Consider the following 23,078-nt stretch of genomic DNA (forward strand, 5'->3'; position numbering starts at 1 on the left):
AGAATAATTAAGCATAAGTACAGGATCATATCACTGAACTGCAGAGTATGTGGCGTTTGCTCTAATTTTGTGCCCAGTCCTTAACATTACTATTAATGTATCCGAGACACCCCCCCCCGACCATCAGCCATTAGCTATGGGGAACCAGGTAGGGGTTTTATCTCCCTGCAGCACCCCCATGGGAGAAGAAGGGAATTTTGTTTACTTACCGTAAATTCCTTTTCTTCTAGCTCCAATTGGGAGACCCAGACAATTGGGTGTATAGCTACTGCCTCCGGAGGCCACACAAAGCATTACACTTAAAAGTGTAAGGCCCCTCCCCTTCTGCCTATACACCCCCCGTGGGATCACGGGTTCCTCAGTTTTAGTGCCAAAGCAAGAAGGAGGAAAGCCAATAACCGGTTTAAGAACAAATTCAATCCGAAGGAACATCGGAGAACCGAAACCAGTCAACATGAACAACATGTGTACCCGAACCAACAAAAATCCCTAAGCAAACAGGGCGGGTGCTGGGTCTCCCAATTGGAGCTAGAAGAAAAGGAATTTACGGTAAGTAAACAAAATTCCCTTCTTCTTTGTCGCTCCTAATTAGGAGACCCAGACAATTGGGACGTCCAAAAGCAGTCCCTGGGTGGGTATAATAACCCCTCGTGATAGGACCGTAAAAACAGCCCTACCCTACAGGTGGGCCGTCGCCGCCTGAAGGACTTGTCTACCTAGGCTGGCGTCCGCCGAAGCGTAGGTATGCAATTGATAGTGTTTGGTAAAAGTGTGCAGACTCGACCAGGTAGTCGCCTGGCACACCTGCTGAGCCGTAGCCTGGTGTCGTAATGCCTAGGACGCACCCACGGCTCTGGTAGAATGGGCCTTCAGCCCTGAGGGAACCGGAAGCCGAGCAGAACGGTAGGCTTCAAGAATTGGTTCCTTGATCCACCGAGCTAGGGTGGATTTGGAAGCTTGCGACCCTTTGCGCTGACCAGCGACAAGGACAAAGAGTGCATCCGAGCGGTGCAGGGGCGCCGTGCGGGAAATGTAGATCCTGAGCGCTCTCACGAGATCCAACAATGCAAATCCTTTTCACATTGATGAACTGGATGAGGGCACAAGGAAAGCAAGGAGATATCCTGATTAAGATGAAACGGGGATACCACCTTAGGGAGGAACTCCGGAATAGGTCGCAAGACCACCTTGTCCTGGTGAATCACCAGGAAGGGAGATTTGCATGACAGCGCTGCTAGCTCGGACACTCTCCGGAGAGACGTGACCGCTACTAGAAAGGCCACTTTCTGTGAAAGGCGAGAAAGGGAAACATCCCTCATAGGCTCGAAAGGCGGCTTCTGAAGAACAATTAGAACCCTGTTCCGATCCCAGGGCTCTAACGGCCGCTTGTAAGGAGGGACGATATGACAGACCCCTTGCAGGAACGTGCGTCCCTGAGGAAGTCGTGCTAGGCGCTTCTGAAAAAATACAGATAGCGCTGAGACTTGTCCCTTGAGGGAGCTGAGCGACAAACCTTTTTCCAACCCGGATTGCAGGAAGGAAAGAAAAGTAGGCAAACTAAATGGCCAGGGAGAGACTCCCTGAGCAGAGCACCAAGACAAGAATATTTTCCACGTCCTGTGGTATATCTTGGTGGAGGTAGGTTTTCTGGCCTGTCTCATGGTGGCAATGACCTCTTGAGACAATCCTGAACCCGCTAGGATCCAGGACTCAATGGCCACACAGTCAGGTTCAGGGCCGCAGAATTCTGATGGAAAAATGGCCCTTGAGACAGCAAGTCTGGTCGGTCTGGTAGTGCCCACGGTTGGCCTACCGCGAGGTGCCACAGATCCGGGTACCACGACCTCCTTGGCCAGTCTGGTGCGACGAGGATGGCGCGGCGGCAGTCGGACCTGATCTTGCGCAGCACTCTGGGCAACAGAGCCAGAGGTGGAAACACATAAGGAAGCCGGAACTGCGACCAATCTTGAACTAAGGCGTCTGCCGCCAGAGCTCGGTGATCGTGAGACCATGCCATGAAAACTGGGACCTTGTTGTTGTGCCGAGACGCCATTAGGTGGACGTCCGGCATCCCCCAGCGGCGACAGATCTCTTGAAACACGTCCGGGTGAAGAGACCATTCCCCTGCGTCCATACCCTGGCGACTGAGGAAGTCTGCTTCCCAGTTATCCACGCCTGGGATGTGAACTGCGGATATGGTGGAAGCCGTGTCTTCCACCACGTCAGAATCCGCCGGACTTCCTGGAAGGCTTGCCGACTGCGAATTCCTCCTTGGTGGTTGATGTATGCCACCGCTGTGGAGTTGTTCGACTGAATACGGATCTGCTTGCCTTCCAGCCACTGCTGGAAGGCTTGTAGAGCAAGATACAGTGCTCTGATCTCCAGAACGTTGATCTGAAGAGTGGACTCTTGCTGAGTCCACATACCTTGAGCCCTGTGGTGGAGAAAGACTGCTCCTCACCCTGACAGATTCGCATCTGTCGTCACTACCGCCCAGGAGGGGGGTAGGAAGGATTTCCCTTTCGACAATGAGGTGGGAAGCAGCCACCATCGAAGAGAATCCTTGGCCGCCTGAGAGAGAGAGACGTTGCTGTCGAGGGACCTCGACCTCCCGTCCCATTGGCGGAGAATGTCCCATTGTAGTGGACGCAGATGAAACTGCGCGAAAGGGAGTGCCCCTATTGCTGCCACCATCTTCCCTAGGAAGTGCATGAGGCGTCTCAAGGGGTGTGACTGACCGTAAAGGAGAGATTGCACCCCTGTCTGCAATGAACGCTATTTGACAAGCGGAAGCTTCACCACCGCTGAGAGAGTATGAAACTCCATGCCAAGATATGTTATCGACTGGGTCGGGGTTAGATTCGACTTGGAAAAGTTGATGATCCCCCCGAAACCCTGGAGGGTCTCCAGCGCCACGTTCAGGCTGTGTTGGCATGCCTCTTGAGAAGGCGCCTCGACCAGCAGATCGTCTAAGTAAGGGATCACGGAGTGTCCCTGAGAGTGTAGGACTGCAACTACAGCTGCCATGACTTTGGTGAAGACCCGTGGGGCTGTCGCCAGACCAAAAGGCAGGGCTACGAACTGAAGGTGTTCGTCTCCTATAACGAAGCGTAGAAAACGCTGATGCTCTGGAGCAATCGGTACGTGGAGATAAGCATCCTTGCTGTCTATCGATGCTAGGAAATCTCCTTGAGACATTGCGGCGATGACGGATCGGAGGGATTCCATCCGGAACCGTCTGGTTCCCACGTGGTTGTTGAGAAGCATTAGGTCCCGAACGGGACGGAAAGACCCGTCCTTTTTTGGTACCACAAACAAATTGGAGTAAAAACCGTGACCTTGCTCTTGAAGAGGAACAGGGATCACCACTCCTTCCGCCTTTAGAGTGCACACCGCCTGCAGGAGAGCATCGGCTCGGTCGGGAGGCGGAGACGTTCTGAAGAATCGAGGTGGAGGACGAGAACTGAACTCTATCCTGTACCCGTGAGACAGAATGTCTCGCACCCAACGGTCTTGGACCTGTGGCAGCCAAATGTCGCCAAAGCGGGAGAGCCTGCCACCGACCGAGGATGCGGAGGGAGGAAACCGGAAGTCATGAGGAAGCCGCCTTGGTAGCGGGTCTTCCTCCGGCTGTCTTTTTTGGGCGTGACTGAGCCCGCCAAGAATCTGAACTCCTCTGATCCTTTTGAGTCCTTTTGGACGAGGATAATTGGGACCTGCCCGAACCTCGAAAGGACCGAAACCCCGACTGTCCCATCCTCTGTTGGGGTTTGTCTTGTCTGGGCTGAGGTAAGGATGAATCCTTACCCTTGGACTGTTTTATGATTTCATCCAAGCGCTCACCAAACAGCCGGTCACCAGAAAATGGCAAACTGGTTAAACATTTTTTTTTTTTTTTTTGGAAGCAGAATCTGCTTTCCATTCCCTTAACCACAAGGCTCTGCGTAAAACCACGGAGTTAGCAGATGCCACTGCCGTACGGCTCGTAGAGTCCAGGACAGCATTAATCGCGTAAGACGCAAATGCAGACATTTGAGAGGTTAAGGATGCCACCTGCGGAACAGATGTACGTGTGACCGTGTCAATCTGTGCAAGACCAGCTGAAATAGCTTGGAGTGCCCATACGGCTGCGAATGCAGGAGCAAACGACGCGCCGATAGCCTCATAGATGGATTTCAACCAGAGCTCCATCTGTCTGTCAGTGGCATCTTTAAGTGCAGCCCCATCCTCCACTGCAACTATGGATCTAGCCGCAAGCCTGGAGATAGGGGGATCCACCTTGGGACACTGGGTCCAGCTCTTGACCACATCAGGAGGAAAGGGATAACGTGTATCCTTAAGCCGTTTGGAGAAACGCTTATCTGGATAAGCGTGGTGTTTCTGGACTGACTCTCTAAAGACAGAATGGTCCAGAAAAATACTTAATTTCCGCTTGGGAAATCTGAAATGGAATTTCTCCTGTGAAGCTGACTCCTCCACTTGAGGAGCTGGGGGAGAAATATCCAACATTTTATTGATGGACGCGATAAGATTGTTCACTATGGCGTCACCATCAGGAGTATCTCGGGATCAGAATCCTGATCAGCTATTTCCGGCTCATGACACAGAGAATCCTCCTGCTGAGAGCCTGACCAGTGATATGATGTAGGGGGCCGCTCATAGCGAGCTCTCTTAGGCTGTCTGGGACTGTCGTCCGTGTTGGAATGCATGGGACACCTCCGGAGCCCGGAGCTGTTCCAAATGAGGGGGACCAGGGGACAGTGATTCAACCGTGCCCATGGTCTGCGTTACTGGTCTAGACTGCAAAGTTTCTAGGATTTTAGTCATAGTCACGGATAATCTATCAGCAAAGCTGCAAACTCTGTCCCCGTCACCTGGACAGTATTCACAGGTGGTTCTCCCTGGGTCACCTCTAGCAGAGGCCCCGGCCGAACAAGTGCCACAGGGGCTGAGCACTGCACACAATGGGGGTCAGTGGAACCTGCCGGTAGAGTAGCCCCACATGCGGTACAGGCAGGATAGAAAGCCTGTGCCTTGGCACCCTTGGTTTTGCGGACGACATGCTGTTGTCTCAGAGCAATCCAAGAGGGTATATAGTGAAGAATTACCAGCGCCAGTACAGTGCAATGTATAGCATAAAAATACAAATGAACACTGCAGCACAAGTGGGGTAGGCACCAAAGGTGTCGCTTACCGCCCGCTGAAAGCGGGTGTGTGGTCGCTAGAATCCCGTGCCTGGGTCTCCCATAACTTGTCTCCCCTTCTCCAGCTCAAACAGCACGTCAGGAATGGCTGCCGGCGTTCAGTGAAGAGGGGCGGACCGTGGGCGTGCCTCAGACGAAGAGCGGGAAACCAGCATCTCACTGTGTTCAGTGTGAGGGCTGGAGTATGTAAAGTAAACTCCAGCCCTCGGCGCTGACGTTCTGCACAGCGTCCCGCCCCCACTCTGACTGGCAGGCCTGGGGGCGGGAACGAAACGAACTAGGCCGGAAAAAGCCGGGGACTGTAGTAGTAAGCGCGGCCGTCAAATATGCACGGCGAGCGCGGAAGTCCCCGGCGAACCATAAGTCCCAGCCGCGCCGCAGTTAAAACTGACAGCAGCGGCCGGCGCGACCGTTTCCAAACCATTAACTCCTTCAGCAAGCTGAAGATAGTGTGGCACACGCGCACAGCGCTATTGTCCCGGGCGCACTAACACACCCAGCAATGCTGGTGTGTGTGTGCGCGACTTGCACGGGGACACAGAGTACCTTAATGTAGCAGGGCCATGTCCCTGACGATACTCAGCTCCATGTCCAGCAGATCCCAGGGGCTGTGGATGGAGCACGGTCTCAGTGCCTGGAGACCGGTAAAATCCCACTTCACCCAGAGCCCTAAGGGGGATGGGGAAGGATGCAGCATGTGGGCTCCAGCCTCCGTACCCGCAATGGGTACCTCAACCTTAACAAACACCGCCGACAAAGAGTGGGGTGAGAAGGGAGCATGCTGGGGGCCCTAGTATCGGCCCTCTTTTCTTCCATCCGACATAGTCAGCAGCTGCTGCTGACTAAACAGTGGAGCTATGCGTGGATGTCAGCCTCCTTCGCACAAAGCTTGAAAACTGAGGAACCCGTGATCCCACGGGGGGTGTATAGGCAGAAGGGGAGGGGCCTTACACTTTTAAGTGTAATGCTTTGTGTGGCCTCCGGAGGCAGTAGCTATACACCCAATTGTCTGGGTCTCCCAATTAGGAGCGACAAAGAAATTAAGTATTGCATCACTCCTATTGAAATCAGTAGCCTGTGTAATACTACCACATGTTCAGTCCGTTAGGGTGAGGACAGCTCTTTTCCATTATGGCTAATAAATGAGGAGCCGAAATAAGCGTAGCACTCCAAACTGCCGAAAACAATGGGATTTATTAACCCAAGCTTCATAGACATACATTCAATAAAGCACATTTCTCTTTGAAGTTTGCAGTGCTGCTCTCAGCTCTTTTTTTCCTTCTGGTCCTATTCATACTACAATGTGTCATTATTCTGCGTTTCTTTTTGTAAGTATGGGAAAATTAAAAGAAACATTTCTACTAATGTCAGCACTGATTTTTACAATGACTTTTTGTGGATGAACAATACCATCAGATGGATTCAGTGATCCTACATTGACTTTGTTTTTCAAGAGTGTAATAGCAAAAGGAATCCATTAAAAAATGCATACAAAGTCATGACGAAAGTGTTGGCATGCTTGAAATTGTTCCACAAAATTAAGTGTTTCACTCAGAAAAGTTTTGCAATTACACATGTTTTGTTATACACATTTATTTCCTTTGTGTGTGTTGTTACAACCCCAAAAAGAGAGGGAAAAAAAAAAAAAGACAAATTGGACATAATTTCACACTAACCCCAGAAAAAGGTCAGACAAAAAAAGTGGGTAAAAAAAAAAAACCCAAACCAACACTTTTTTTAAGCAAGTTAGGCTAGTTCAAGCTCCCTTGTGGCAAGTAACAGGTGTGGGCAATATGAAAATCACACGTGAAACCAAATAAAAAGGGGAGAAGTTGACTCAATCTTTGCATTGTGTGTCTGTGTGTGTGACACTAAGCATGGAGAACACAAAAGATAAGAAGAGAACTGCGAGGACCAAAATTTTTGAAAAATACTAACAATCTCAAGGTTACAAGTCCATCCACAGAGATCTTGATTTTACTTTGTCCACGGTGTGCAAAATAATCAAGAAGTCTACAACCCAAGACACTGTAGCTAATCCCCCGGGATGTGAATGGCAGAGAAAAATTTATGAAAAGGTTGAAACACAGAATAGTCCGAATGGTAAATAAGCAGCCCTAATCACGTTCCAAAGAAATTCAAGCTGTTCTGCAGGCTCAGAGTGCATCAATGTCAGAGCAAACTATCTATCAAAATTTGAATTAAATGAAATGCTATGGGAGGAGATCCAGGAGGACCCCACTGATGACACAGATATAAAAAGCTAGACTGCAGTTTGCCAAAATGTACATGAGTAACCCAAAATCTTTCTGGGAAAACATCTTGTGGACAGATGAGACAAAGATTCAGCTTTTTAGTAAAGCACAGCATTCTACTGTTTACCAAAAAGGGAACGAGGCCTACAAAGAAAAGAACACACTACAAATATGGTGGAGTTTCAAGGCTCATTTGGGGGTGGGTTTGCTGCCTCCAGAATTGGGTGCTTTCACTGCGTGCAAATCATGTAATCTGAAGATTACCAAATGATTTGGAGTTGTAACGTAGTGCTTAGTATCAGAAAGCCGGGTTTGTGTCTTAGGTCAAGGGTCTTCCAGCAGGACAATGACTTAAAACATATTTTAAGAAGAACCTAGAAATGAATGGAAACAAAGCGTGGAAGAATTCTCAAGTGGCCAAAATTAGTCCGGATCAAAATCCCATTCAACACCTCTGAAGAATCTTAAAATTGCTGTTGGGAGATGGCGCCCTTAGATTCTGAGAGACTTTGAGCAGTTTGCAAAAGAAGAGTCCAAAATTCCAGTTCAGAGGTATAAAGAAGCTTGATGATGTTGTAGGAACAGATTGATTGCAGTTATTTATTCCAAAGGGTGTGTAAGTAAATATTAAGTTGAGGGTGCCAACAATTTTGACCCGGCCATTTTTTGATGTTGTGTAAAATTATGTTCAATTTGACTTTCTTTCTGTTTTTTTTTGTGTTGTTCCTATACACACACACAAAAGAAATAAACATGTATATAGCAAAACATGTGTAAATGTAATAATTTTCAGGAGAAATACTTAATTTCCTGGAACAATTTCACGGAGGCCATTAGTTTTGGCCAGGACTGTACCATAAATGTCTAATGGGTAAGGTGGTGGAACCCTTAGCCAACTTCAAAAACTGGGTCACCTGACTGTAGACCAGTCTGCTGAGGTGGAGCATGAGTATAATGGTGATGGCCATGCACCCCTCTCTGGGAAATTCTCATCACCTTTAACTGAGATTTTGCATTTGTCTACTCAGAAGAAAGCTTACCGTGCATTCCAGCTAATGCAAACTGAATGGCATTGCCACCGACACCACAAAAAGCGTCCACTACGACAGCACTACTGATGCACTGCCTCACACGGTGCGCAATGTGTTCTGCAATCTTTTCTGGAGTAACCGAAAACCAACCTTCTGCAAAATATAAAAACACAAGAGTTCGTTATGGGGGAAACCTGGCCATGGTCCGTCTTCAGACTGCATATGGGCATGAAGACTGAGATAATGTAGTCTAACGGATTGTATATTATTGCGTTTGTGGCAATATTTCTACACACACAGACAAATTTCATTGTCTTAAATGCCTGAGACAAATTAATCAATGATTCACTCCATTTATTACACAATTTCTAGTATGTGCACCAAAACTTAAAAAATGACGAAAATAAAGATTTTTGGAACTCACTGTAAAATCTTTCTCGTAACCTTCACTGGGTGACATAAGAAACATGAGTTAATATGCTGCCACCAGAGGGCTGACACTAAGAAGATATCTTTAAAAAAATAAAAAAAGAAAAGAAGCCAACTCCTCCTTGGGCAGGCGACACCCAGGTTATTCAGTTAGTGCAAAACCAGTAAGAAGAGTGAAACAAAGACCCTTCCCCACCCCTCAAACAAAGGAGGCTAAGGGAAAGAGGTTTTATGGTGAGTACCAAAAATCTTTAATTCTCAGTCACTTCATTGGAGGACACAGGAACAGCTTTAGGATGTCCCATTGTTCCTGAGGTGGTGACACTAATACCAGTAGTATAGATGGAAGAATATCAATCTCTCAGGTTTAGGCTACATTCACATAACCGTTCCGTTTTTGTGGACCGCAGAAAACGGTCTGTTTTTTTCACGGATGCATCCGTGTGGCATCTGTGTGACATCTGTTCCGTATATGGTTCATGTGTCATCCGTGTGTCATCTGTGTGCCTTCCATTTTTTTTGCGGACCGCAAAAAACGGAAGCAGCAAGAAAGATAAATATATGAATAGATATAGAGATGGATAGATAGATATAGAGACAGAGAGATAGAGGGATGAATGAATGAATGAATGGAGGGATAGATAGATAGATAGATAGACCTATATAATGTCCCACCTCCCTGCATATTCTAAGTTGGCACCCTTTTGTGACTTTCATGTGACACTAAAGGGTGCTTAGCCTTGTATTTAGCCAAAAAATAAATAAATAATAAAAACAATGACATGGGATCCCCCCTATCTTTTGTAGCCAGCTAGGTTAAAGCAAACGGCTGCAGCCTGCAAACCACAGCTGGCAGCTTCACCTTGGCTGGTAATCCAAAACAGAGGGCACCCCACGCTGTTATTTTAAATTAAATAAATAATTTAAAACAAAAACCATGTTATTGGACACTCCCCAGCCTAAAAATAGCAGGCTACAGCCGCCCCAGAAGTGGCGCATCTATTAGATGCGCCAATCCTGGTGCTTCTCCCCAGATCATCCAGTTGCCCTGGTGCGGTGGCAAACGGGGTAATATATGGGGTTAATACCAGATGTGTAATATCACCAGGCATCAAGCCCTGGGGTGGTGATGTCAGGCGTCTATCAGATACCCAACATCACATCCCAGTCAGTAATAAAAAAAAAAAAAAAAGACGACAAACACATTTTTATTTGAAAAAAACACTCCCCCAACACATTTCCTCTTTCACAATTTATTAGAAAGAAAAACAAATCTAGGTCTGGTGTAATTCAAGGGGGTCCTACGACGATCCATACCATAGTCAATGTCCCAGTCAATGAAGAACAGAATGTTCCCCATTGGCTGGGAGAGCCGTGCAGCGACCTGAGCTAACATCAATAGGTCAGCCCAGGTCACTGCAGGGCATGACTAGCGCTGCTGTCAGGAGGTTAGCAAAGGTACATTACCTGCGGTGATCGCTGAACTCCTTACAGCAGCGCTGTCACTGAGTTCAATGACCGCCGCCTTCACAAACCAAGTATCGAAAGCGGCCCATGACATCACCGCTAGTCACAGTCTCGCGTCGACAGCGAGAGGTGATGTGACAAGCGGCGGGCATGGAAGACAGTGACGAGCGCTGACGCCAGGAGGTAATGAACTTTGTACTAACCTCCTGACGGCAACGCTTGTCATCCCCGCAGCTGCTGACACTGCTGTGCGGGCAGCTGCGGACACACTACAGTGCGGGCAGCTGCTAACACTGCTGTGCGGGCAGCTGCGGACACACTGCAGTGCGGGCAGCTGCTGACACTGCTGTGCGGGCAGTCGCGAGGCTGGCGCTGGAGCGAAACACAGACTGCACGGGCACCCGACGGAAGTCACACAGAAGTGCCTCCGTGTGGCTTGAGGGTATTTTGCGGACCCATTGACTTGTATTGAGTCACGGTCCGTTATTACGGAACAGAATAGCACATGTTCCATAATAACGGAACGGACATACGGCATCCGATGTGTTTTTTTGTAGGATCGGATACATACTGAAGTTCTACCGTGTGCCATCCGATCCTACATAAGAGACATTGAAAAAGATGGTCCTGTCCGTGGGTCCGCAAAAAAACAGGAACTGACCAGGACAAACGGAACGGTCATGTGAATGAGCCCTAATACAGGAGCACCCAGCCGCTTATAGTTCCCCTCTGCTAAGTCTTGGATCCTTAGACGCAAAGGTAAGAGCGTGATAACAATATAGACAGAAGACTAAGCAGATGCTCTATGGAACAGAGGAACTGATGCCTGAAGATGGAAGACCAAGAAGGCTTCTACCTCCTAAATAAAAGAGGAGAGAGCCATGCCCTCTCAGGGGCACCTTAGCTCAGCTCAATCTTCTACATCGGCAGATTCAAATGAGAAAACTGTAGCCCTTGAGATGATTTAACAACTACCAAAGCATAACGGCATGAATGACAAAGCAACCGAATGTCCAAACAGAGCTGCGAGAGACAGGTAGAGCTGCGCAGCTCTCACTACATCAGACTATGTAAGAACCTCTCTGTGAGACAAGAGGTGAAGTAACTAAAGGAAGGTGAGTAATCTCATTAGGTGAAAGGTGGACAATCATACCATACTAAAGTAAAAGGAGGGAGAAAAACATCAGGCCGCTCTGTCCCAGAGAAGGAGAGAGACAAGTGAGAGACCCCTTTGGGCTGCACCTGATGGAAGAGGTTGCTACAGAGGAATCACCCTGCTGGAAAGTCAAAATGAAAGAGTTATCTTTAATTGTCATGAAAAAAATGGACTGAAGGGTGTTCAAGATCAGATTGTTGTCCACCACATCCAGCAGGATTATAACCGGCTGGTAATCCTTTTCTGTGGCCTAAAAGTTAAGTTCCACTGGACCAGCATAGCCAAGGAAGGAACCTTGATTGGGAGTCAACCCTGGCGCAAGGCAGGCAACCAAAAATTAAAAAGGAGGATATTGCCATAAAAGAGCTGCCCACAGGTCACTGCTCACCTAAGAACAAGAAGCTTTCTAATCTTAGTGTTAGAAATGTGATGTCTAAGGCCTTTTTCTTTAATCCTACCCAGAAAAAGCTAATGTAAAAGGTTTGAAGCCTTGCAAACTGCGGATGGAACAATGCTGCCGGTAAACTAAATGACCAAGAAATTGGGTAGAAAGGGAGATCGTGGGCAAAGGTCTATCTGACTGACTTGAGCTCTGGAATCAATCTGATGAATCCTAAGCTTAGCAGGATTACAAAATATTCAGTCGAAACTGGAGATGGAGTAACCTGTCCAAACAGGGAAAGACCAAGATTCCACTGCAGTGTAGAAGAGCCCAGACCTCCACCCTGACCAATCACCTATTGGGAGAAACTCTAGTGGAGGAAATGGGCTTCTTAGAAGACCATCAGAAACCTAAAATCTCCAAACAACCTGGCAGTCCAGGCCACAGAACAAAAGTTGATTGCCTGAACGACCTGCCTGAATGCTGGAATTAAACGAACCTGGCCAGCACTTCCCTAGGTTGGTAAAAAGATGGAAACACTTCTAGTACTTCTATCTATTATTCTCTAATCCAGTTATCAATGACTGTGGACAGTAATGTGGAGACTGCCTTGTGGAACCGAAATAGCAAAGTGCTGACCAAGCAGCCTCAAAGGGGGCTTCAATAGCATCTAAAGGTGGCGTATTACTCAGGGACAATCCCTGCACAAGGCACATAATCTTGGGGACTCCTTGAGGAAACGAAGCACACTGGCAAAAAGGTCAGACTGTCAAGGGGATAAGGGATGGTCTGTCTAGGGCTTTGGATGTGCCAATCCAAATGTATCTAATCAATTGTCCAAGATACCATGAACAAAGGTGGGCTGAAGAAGCCAAGATGAGTGAAACACACCAGCATCCTGCACTGCAAAACAAAAAGGACTAGCTGAGAGAGGCAGTCAACCCTGCCTCTAAAATTAAAGGAAAAGCTAGAGTAGGGCTACCTGGACTGCCTGTGTGATGCGCTAAGTTACACTAAATAACTGGGTGTTGGCAACCCAGGTGTAGCCTGGTAGGGAGAAGACAGAGATTTTTGTAAGATGTATTTTTATTGTCAGCCTCCAGGTCGCAGCATATAATCTATGGTTCTCGTTTTCTCCAATGAAATGTCAGAGATAAAAACAAAAAGGTGTCGCTGCTGTCCGGTCCAGCGCTTTCTCTCTGTTGCAATTCCCGTACTCCTTCTACCCAGCCCAGTATGGACGACGTGACCTACGTCATCCACACAAGTCAGCATTGCGGTTCTGTGCAGGCACGCTCAGGGCAGATCAAAGTATTGTAGTGCGCATGCACGGGCGGTTTCCCATCTTTCCTTGCGCATGCGCATTACAGTACTTTGAGCTGCCCTGAGGAGGGCAGATCAAAGCGCACCTGTGCAGGACCGCAATGCCGGCTTGTGTGGGTGATGTGTAGGACGCATCATCCATACTGGGCTGGGGCAAATCAGGATGTAGATTGCAGAAGAGAGGAGGAGCCAGACCGGAGAGAAGAGACACCCATTGGACCGGACTGTCCCTAGGTGAGTATAATAAAAGTGATTTTTTCATTCTACAGAGTGGCCTGGGCTCTTATATACAGTGTTCTAGAATGCTATATATAAGAGCTCAGTGGTGATGGACGCAGGTTATAGTTGCCAAATCTGGTGACAGGTTTCCTTTAAGGGGCAATCTATGATTACTATAGAGAGGCAGAATTGAAGCAAGGACATGCACAATTTGGCACAATGTGTAGTATTTTAGATACTGTGCATTTTGTACAGGTATGGACTGCATTATTAAAAGGTTAGATTTCTCTAAAACCAAAAAGATTAAATTGGTGTATTTTATGGCCTATACATGAACTGTAATGGTCGGAGTGATAACCTCAGACATAAATGAAGCTGTAACTTCAGGCCAGGAAACCGGCGGTCAGTCTGTAAACAGACTGTGAAAAATACACCTCTGCCTTGTTATAAGAGACACATTACTTTGACAGTACACAATTCCCTGGTGGTCATGCTCGATCCTTGAGCTTTTTGGGAGGGGGTGATCAAAGAGGGTACTGGTGTGACAATCCCCCCTCTCCAGAAGCGCTACTGCTATATTCCTTATGTGCAAATCTGTCTACAAAAAATCCTTCCTACAGCATCTACTTCAGGCTGCCAAGACGATAATTCACTGGCATTAGAGGATACAGACCCCACTTTTCTAGAATGATTTGTTGAAATATCTATAGTGCATTGCAAAAGTATTCGTCCCCCTTGAATTTTGCAACCTTTTCCCACATTTCAGGCTTCAAACAAAGATAAAAAATGTAAATTTTATGGTGAAGAATCAACAAGTGGGACACAATTGTGAAGTTGAATGAAATTTATTGCTTATTTTAAACTTTTGTAAAAAAACAAATTGAAAATTGGGGGGTGCAATATTATTCGTCCCCTTTACTTTTAGTGCAGCAAACTTGCTCCAGAAGTTCATTGAGGATCTCTGAATGATCCAATGTTGTCCTAAATGACTGATGATGATAAATATAAGCCACCTGTGTGTAATTTAGCCTACGTATAAATGCACCTGCTCTGTGATAGTCTCAATGTTCTGTTTAAAGCACAGAGAGCATCATGTAGACCAAGGAACACAACAGGCAGGTCCGTGATACTGTTGTAGAGATGTTTAAAGCCATATTTCATTACAAAAAGATTTCTACAACTTTAAACATCCCAAGAAGCACTGTGCAAGTGATCATATTGAAATGGAAGGAGTATCATACCACTGCAAATCTACCAAGAACCAGCCGTTCCTCAAAAATTTCATCTCAAACAAGGAGAAGACTGATCAGAGATGCAGCCAAGAGGCCCACGATCACTCTGGATGAACTGCAGAGATCTACAGCTGAGGTGGGAGAGTCTGTCCATAGGACAACAATCAGTCGTACACTGCACAAATCTGGCCTTTATGGAAGACAGGCAAGAAGAAAGCCATTTCTTAAAGATAGCCATAAAAAGTGTTGTTTAAAGTTTGCCACAAGCCACCTGCGAGGCACACCAAATATGTGGAAGAAGGTGCTCTTGTCAAATGAATCCAAAAATCGAACTATTTGGGCACAATGCCAAACGATATGTTTGGTGGAAAAGCAACACAGCTCATCACCCTGAGCACACGATCACCACTGTCAAACATGGTGGTGGCAGCATCATGGTTTGGGCCTGCTTTTCTTCAGCAGGGACAGGGAAGATGGTTAAAATTGATGGGAAGATGGATGGAGCCAAATACAGGACCATTCTTGAAGAAGAAAACCTGTTGGAATCTGCAAAAGACCTGAGTCTGGGACGGAGATTTGTCTTCCAACAAAACAATGATCCCAAACAAAGCAAAATCTACAATGGAATGGTTCACAAATAAACGTATCCAGGTGTTAGAATGGCCAAGTCACAGTCCAGACCTGAATCCAATCGAGAATCTGTGGAAAGAGCTGAAACTGCTGTTCACAAACGCTCTCCATCCAGCCTCACTCAGCTCGAGCTATTTGCAAAGGAAGATTGGGCAAGAGTTTCAGTCTCTTGATGTGCCTATCACAAGCGAATTGCAGCTGTAATCGCAGCAAAAGGTAGCACTACAAAGTATTAACTTAAAGGGGACGAATAATATTGCACACCCCAATTTTCAGTTTTTTTTTTTTAAAGTTTAAAATAAGCAATAAATTTCATTCAACTTCACAATTGTGTCCTACTTGTTGATTCTTCACCATAAAATTTAAAAATTTTTATCTTTATGTTTGAAGCCTGAAATGTGGGAAAAGGTTGAAAAATTCAAGGGAGCTGAATACTTTTGCAAGGCACTGTACAATCCACTGTATGGAAACACTAATAACTCAAACAACAAGGAGTACCACTGCTACTTAGTGGTCTTAATGGCAGGCCTTCCTATACTAAAATAATTTGAGACTAGTCCCTTGCTCTTTTTTATTAATTAATTATTATTATTATTATTATTATATCTGGTCAACTTTGTTGTATTATTTGCAGTACTCAAATATCGAACATTCCCCAAGTTGAAACCCCAATTTTAAGATTGTTCTGTTTTCTCCTATTCTTGTGTCTCAATTGTTCTCCCCCCACTCTTTTTCACTCTTTCCCTTTAATTGTCCTTCTTTCTGTCTTTTTTATGTGATGATCTCTATATACATTCTGTATATCACTTTTATTGTTTTATGTTGATTGTCGACTACTTTATTGAAAAATCAATAAAACTTTAAATGAGAAAGTATGCTTAACAACATTCAGACAAGCCTGTGACATACTGGGAGAATGTAGTCTGGTCAGATGAGATCAAAATTTAACTCTTTGGATGTTGTAATACACAACTTGTTTGGAGGCCAAAAGGCACTGCAAATCACCCCAATTACACCCTACCAACAGGGAAGTTTGAAGGTGCAAACATTATGGTGTGGGGATGTTTTTCAGCATATGGCACTAGGGAACATCCAATTATTGAAATGACAAATGTACTGAGACATTCTTGATAAAAATCTGCTGCCATCTACCAGGATGATGAAGATGAAACGAGGGTGGACAATTCACCAAGGCAATGATCCCAAACACACAGCAAAGGAAATTATCAATTGAAAAAATTATCAAAAGAAAAAATAAAGCTGCTAGAATGGTCCAGCCAATCACCTGACCTGAATCCAATAGAAAATTTATGGAAAGAGCTAAAGGTCAGATTTCATAGAAGGAGCTCACAGGACCTTCAGGATTTAAAGAGTGTTTGTGTGGAAGAATGGCCCAAAAGCACACCTGAGCAATGCATTAGACTAGTTTCTCCATGCAGGAGGTATTTTGAAGCGGTTATCACCAATAAAAGGCTTTTGTATGAAGTATTAAATACATTTCAGTAATTGTGTTCAATACTTTTTCCCTGTGTTCTCATTATTACACATTACTAAATGTATTGGTTTCAAAGAAATCTATGGTTTGATGTCTTTGTGTGTTTTACTGACATTTGGGGAGAAGAAGGGAATTTTGTTTACTTACCGTAAATTCCTTTTCTTCTAGCTCTAATTGGGAGACCCAGACAATTGGGTGTATAGGCTATGCCTCCGGAGGCCGCACAAAGTATTACACTTAAAAGTGTTAAGCCCCTCCCCTTCTGCCTATACACCCCCCGTGCTCCCACGGGCTCCTCAGTTTTGGTGCAAAAGCAAGAAGGAGGAAAAAGAATTATAAACTGGTTTAAAGTAACTTCAATCCGAAGGAATATCGGAGAACTGAAACCATTCAACATGAACAACATGTGTACACAAAAAAACAGGGGCGGGTGCTGGGTCTCCCAATTAGAGCTAGAAGAAAAGGAATTTACGGTAAGTAAACAAAATTCCCTTCTTCTTTGTCGCTCTATTGGGAGACCCAGACAATTGGGACGTCCAAAAGCAGTCCCTGGGTGGGTAAAATAATACCTCATAAGAGAGCCGTAAAACGGCCTCTTCCTACAGGTGGGCAACCGCCGCCTGAAGGACTCGTCTACCTAGGCTGGCATCCGCCGAAGCATAGGTATGCACCTGATAGTGCTTCGTGAAAGTGTGCAGGCTCGACCAGGTAGCCGCCTGACACACCTGCTGAGCCGTAGCCTGGTGCCTCAAAGCCCAGGACGCGCCCACGGCTCTGGTAGAATGGGCCTTCAGCCCTGAGGGAACCGGAAGCCCAGCCGAACGGTAAGCTTCGATAATTGGCTCCTTGATCCACCGAGCCAGGGTTGATTTGGAAGCCTGTGACCCTTTACGCTGCCCAGCGACAAGGACAAAGAGTGCATCCGAGCGGCGCAGGGGCGCCGTACGAGAAATGTAGAGTCTGAGTGCTCTCACCAGATCTAACAAGTGCAAATCCTTTTCACATTGGTGAACTGGATGAGGACAAAAAGAGGGTAAGGATATATCCTGATTGAGATGAAAGGGGGATACCACCTCAGGGCGAAATTCCGGAACCGGACGCAGAACCACCTTGTCCTGGTGAAACACCAGGAAAGGGGTTTTGCATGACAGCGCTGCTAGCTCAGACACTCTCCGAAGTGAAGTGACTGCTACTAGAAAAACCACTTTCTGCGAAAGGCGTGAGAGAGAAATATCCCTCATTGGCTCGAATGGTGGTTTCTGAAGAACCATCAGCACCCTGTTCAGATCCCAGGGTTCTAACGGCCGCTTGTAAGGAGGGACGATGTGACAAACCCCCTGCAGGAACGTGCGTACCTGTGGAAGTCTGGCTAGGCGCTTCTGGAAAAACACAGAGAGCGCTGAGACTTGTCCCTTAAGGGAGCCGAGCGACAAACCCTTTTCCAGTGGGCAAGGCAAAAGGCCAGGGAGAAATACCCTGAGCAGAGCACCACGACAGGAAAATTTTCCACGTCCTGTGGTAGATCTTGGCGGACGTTGGTTTCCTAGCTTGTCTCATAGTGGCAATGACGTCTTGAGATAACCCTGAAGACGCTAGGATCCAGGACTCAATGGCCACACAGTCAGGTTGAGGGCCGCAGAATTCAGATGGAAAAACGGCCCTTGAGATAGCAAGTCTGGTCGGTCTGGTAGTGCCCACGGTTGGCCGACCGTGAGATGCCACAGATCCGGGTACCACGACCGCCTCGGCCAGTCTGGAGCGACGAGGATGACGCGGCGGCAGTCGGCCCTGATCTTGCGTAACACTCTGGGCAACAGTGCCAGCGGAGGAAACACATAAGGGAGCTGAAACTGCGACCAATCCTGAACTAAGGCGTCTGCCGCCAGAGCTCTGGGATCTTGAGACCGTGCCATGAACGCCGGTACCTTGTTGTTGTGCCGGGACGCCATGAGGTCGACGTCCGGCACCCCCCAGCGGCAACAGATCTCCTGAAACACGTCCGGGTGAAGGGACCATTCCCCTGCGTCCATGCCCTGGCGACTGAGATAATCTGCTTCCCAGTTTTCCACGCCTGGAATGTGAACTGCAGAGATGGTGGAGGCCGTGGCTTCCACCCACATCAAAATCTGCCGGACTTCCAGGAAGGCTTGCCGACTGCGTGTGCCGCCTTGGTGGTTGATGTATGCCACCGCTGTGGAATTGTCCGACTGAATTCTGATCTGCTTGCCTTCCAGCCACTGCTGGAACGCTTTCAGTGCAAGATACACTGCCCGTATTTCCAGAACATTGATCTGAAGCGAGGACTCTTGCTGGGTCCACGTACCCTGAGCCCTGTGGTGGAGAAAAACCGCTCCCCACCCTGACAGACTCGCGTCCGTCGTGACCACCTCCCAGGATGGGGGTAGGAAGGATTTCCCTTTCGATAATGAAGTGGGAAGAAGCCACCACCGAAGGGAAGCTTTGGTCGCCTGCGAGAGGGAGACGTTCCTGTCGAGGGACGTCGGCTTCCTGTCCCATTTGCGTAGGATGTCCCATTGAAGAGGACGCAGGTGAAACTGCGCGAAAGGAACTGCCTCCATTGCTGCCACCATCTTCCCCAGGAAGTGCATGAGGCGCCTCAAGGTGTGTGACCGACCTTGAAGGAGAGATTGTACCCCTGTCTGTAGTGACCGCTGCTTGATCAGCGGAAGCTTCACTATCGCTGAGAGGGTATGAAACTCCATGCCAAGGTATGTCAGCGATTGGGCCGGTGTCAGATTTGACTTTGGAAAATTGATGATCCACCCGAAACTCTGGAGAGTCTCCAGGGTAGCGTCGAGGCTGTGTTGGCATGCCTCTAGAGAGGGTGCCTTGATCAACAGATCGTCCAAGTACGGGATCACCGAGTGACCCTGAGAGTGGAGGACCGCTACTACAGTAGCCATAACCTTGGTGAACACCCGTGGGGCTGTTGCCAGGCCGAGCGGCAGTGCCACGAACTGCAGGTGTTCGTTTCCTATGGCGAAGCGCAAGAAGCGCTGGTGCTCTGGAGCAATCGGTACGTGGAGATAAGCATCTTTGATATCGATCGATGCAAGGAAATCTCCCTGGGACATTGACGCGATGACGGAGCGGAGGGATTCCATCCGGAACCGCCTGGTCTTTACGTGTTTGTTGAGAAGTTTCAGGTCCAGGACAGGTCGGAAAGACCCGTCCTTCTTTGGGACCACAAACAAGTTGGAGTAAAAACCGTGGCCCTGTTGCTGAAGAGGAACAGGGACCACCACTCCTTCTGCCTTCAGAATGCCCAGCGCCTGCAGAAGAGCCTCGGCTCGCTCGGGAGGCGGGGATGACCTGAAGAATCGAGTCGGGGGACGAGAGGTGAACTCTATCTTGTAACCGTGAGACAGAATGTCTCTCACCCAACGGTCTTTTACCCGTGGCAGCCAGGTGTCGCAAAAGCGGGAGAGCCTGCCACCGACCGAGGATGCGGAGTGAGGATGCCGAAAGTCATGAGGAAGCCGCTTTGGTAGCGGCACCTCCGGTGGTCTTTTTAGGACGTGACTTAGACCGCCATGCATCAGAGTTCCTTTGATCTTTCTGAGGCCTTTTGCACGAGGAGAATTGGGACCTGCCCGCGCCCCGAAAGGACCGAAACCTCGACTGACCCTTCCTCTGTTGGGGTATGTTCGGTTTGGGCTGGGGTAAGGATGTATCCTTTCCCTTGGATTGTTTGATGATTTCATCCAAACGCTCGCCAAACAATCGGTCGCCAGAAATTGGCAAACTGGTTAAGCGCTTTTTGGAAACAGAATCTGCCTTCCATTCCCGTAGCCACAAGGCCCTGCGGAGTACCACCGAATTGGCGGCTGCAACCGCCGTACGGCTCGCAGAGTCCAGGACAGCATTAATAGCGTAAGACGCAAATGCCGACGTCTGAGTGGTTATGGACGCCACCTGTGGCGCGGACGTGCGTGTGGCTGCGTCAATTTGCGCTTGACCTGCTGAGATAGCTTGTAGCGCCCATACGGCTGCGAATGCTGGGGCAAAAGAAGCGCTGATAGCTTCATAGATGGATTTCAACCAGAGCTCCATCTGCCTGTCAGTGGCGTCTTTGAGTGAAGCCCCATCTTCCACTGCAAGTATGGATCTAGCTGCCAGTCTGGAGATTGGAGGATCCACTTTGGGACACTGAGCCCAACTTTTGACCACGTCAGGGGGAAAGGGATAACGTGTATCCTTAAGGCGCTTAGAAAAACGCTTATCTGGACAAGCATGGTGATTCTGGACTGCCTCTCTGAAATCAGAGTGGTCCAGAAACATACTCGGTGTACGCTTGGGAAACCTGAAACGGAATTTCTCCTGCTGGGAAGCTGACTCCTCCACCGGAGGAGCTGAGGGAGAAATATCCAACATACGATTGATGGACGCAATAAGGTCGTTCACTATGGCGTCCCCGTCCGGAGTATCAAGATTGAGAGCGGCCTCAGGATCAGAATCCTGATCAGCTGTCTCCGCATCATCAACCAGAGATTCCCCCCTCTGAGACCCTGCACAATATGATGATGTCGAGGGAAAATCTAAGCGAGCTCGCTTAGTCGGTCTGGGGCTGGGGTCTGTGTCAGAACCCTCAGCTTGGGATCCATGAGATACCCCGGGAGGACATTGTTGGTCCAGCTGAGGTGGGCCAGGGAACAAAGATTCAACAGAGTCCCTGTGCTGAGATACCGGCCTGGACTGCAAGGCTTCTAGTATCTTAGCCATAGTCTCAGAGAGTTTTGCAAACTCCGTTCCTGTCACCTGAACAGTGTTAGCAGGTGGCTCCCCCTGGGCCCCCCCTAGCAGAGGCTCTGGCTGAGCAAGTGCCACAGGGGCCGAACAATGCACACAATGAGGGTCAGTGGAACCTGTCGGTAGCGGGGTCGTACATGCGGCGCAGGCAACATAATAAGCCTGTGTTTTGGCACCCCTGCCTTTCGTGGGCGCCATGCTATTATCTTCCCTGAGTAACACAATAGGGTATATAGCCAGAAATTAACTGTGCACTATACAGTGTAAAATAAACATATAATGTTACACTACTGCACAATGGGGCTAGCACCACAGGTGCTGCTTACCACCCGCTTAAAGCGGTTGTGAGGCCACCAGAGTCCCTGCCTGGGTCTCCCAGACTTTGTCCCCCTCTGCAGCGTCCGAGGAGCTGACAGGAATGCGTCCTGAGGAGAGGAGGGAGCCGTGGGCGTGACCCAGAAAGAGCGGGAACTGGTGCCTGCACTGTGCACAGTGAGGGGAGTGGAGTATGCAAAGCATGCTCCAGCCCTCAGTGCTGCTCGTTCTGAGAAGCGTCCCGCCCTTCCCCTGCCTGTCAGGGCTGGGGGTGGGAGGAAAGGAACTAGGCCGCAAAAAGCCGGGGACTCTAGTAATAAACGCGGCCGCCGTAAAATCGCGGCCGCGTGGAAGTCCCCGGCGCACTACAAGTCCCAGCCGCGCCGCAGTGTTTCCATGGCAGCGGCGGTCAGTGCGGCAGTCCCTATACATAAACACACTCAGCAACGTTGAGTGTGTAATGGCACATATTAACCCGGTCAGCGCCGCGGTCCCCGATGCACTAGCACACCCAGCAAAGCTGGAGTGTTGCTGTGCGCGGTCCCCACCGGGATACAGAGTACTTCCAAGTAGCAGGGCCATGTCCCTGAACGATACCCGGCTCCTATCCAGCAGGCTCCACAGGAGTTGTGGATGAAGCACGGTCTCAGTGCCTGGAGACCGATAGGATCCCACTTCCACCAGAGCCCTGAGGGGGATGGGGAAGGAAAACAGCATGTGGGCTCCAGCCTCCGTACCCGCAATGGATACCTCAACCTTACAACACCACCGACAAGAGTGGGGTGAGAAGGGAGCATGCTGGGGGCTCTATATGGGCCCACTTTTCTTCCATCCGACATGGTCAGCAGCTGCTGCTGACCAATCTGTGGAGCTGTGCGTGCGTGTCTGACCTCCTTCGCACAAAGCAAAAAACTGAGGAGCCCGTGGGAGCACGGGGGGTGTATAGGCAGAAGGGGAGGGGCTTAACACTTTTGAATGTAATACTTTGTGCGGCCTCCGGAGGCATAGCCTATACACCCAATTGTCTGGGTCTCCCAATAGAGCGACAAAGAAATTTATGTAAATAGCATCTTTAAAAATATATCTACTTAGAAGATTTGTAATATGTTCAATACACTCTATATACAGTGGGTGATATAAGTGTAGTTACAGAGGTTTCAGTTCTCAGAA

The 23,078-nt window shown here is 48.3% G+C and overlaps 1 protein-coding gene across 2 annotated transcripts in view; it reads right to left on the reverse strand.

Moving 5' to 3' along the window:
* Positions 1–23,078, reverse strand: part of TGS1 (trimethylguanosine synthase 1) — a 116,176-nt gene that overhangs the window by 429 nt on the left and 92,669 nt on the right. For both annotated transcript variants that reach the window (XM_075353263.1, XM_075353264.1), the window contains exon 12: positions 8,500–8,643. In XM_075353263.1, coding sequence (XP_075209378.1) covers positions 8,500–8,643 — 144 coding nt within the window. The remainder of the gene's footprint in view (positions 1–8,499; positions 8,644–23,078) is intronic.

This window comes from Anomaloglossus baeobatrachus, chromosome 6, assembly GCF_048569485.1.
Source record: "Anomaloglossus baeobatrachus isolate aAnoBae1 chromosome 6, aAnoBae1.hap1, whole genome shotgun sequence".
Classification (NCBI taxonomy): domain Eukaryota; kingdom Metazoa; phylum Chordata; class Amphibia; order Anura; family Aromobatidae; genus Anomaloglossus; species Anomaloglossus baeobatrachus.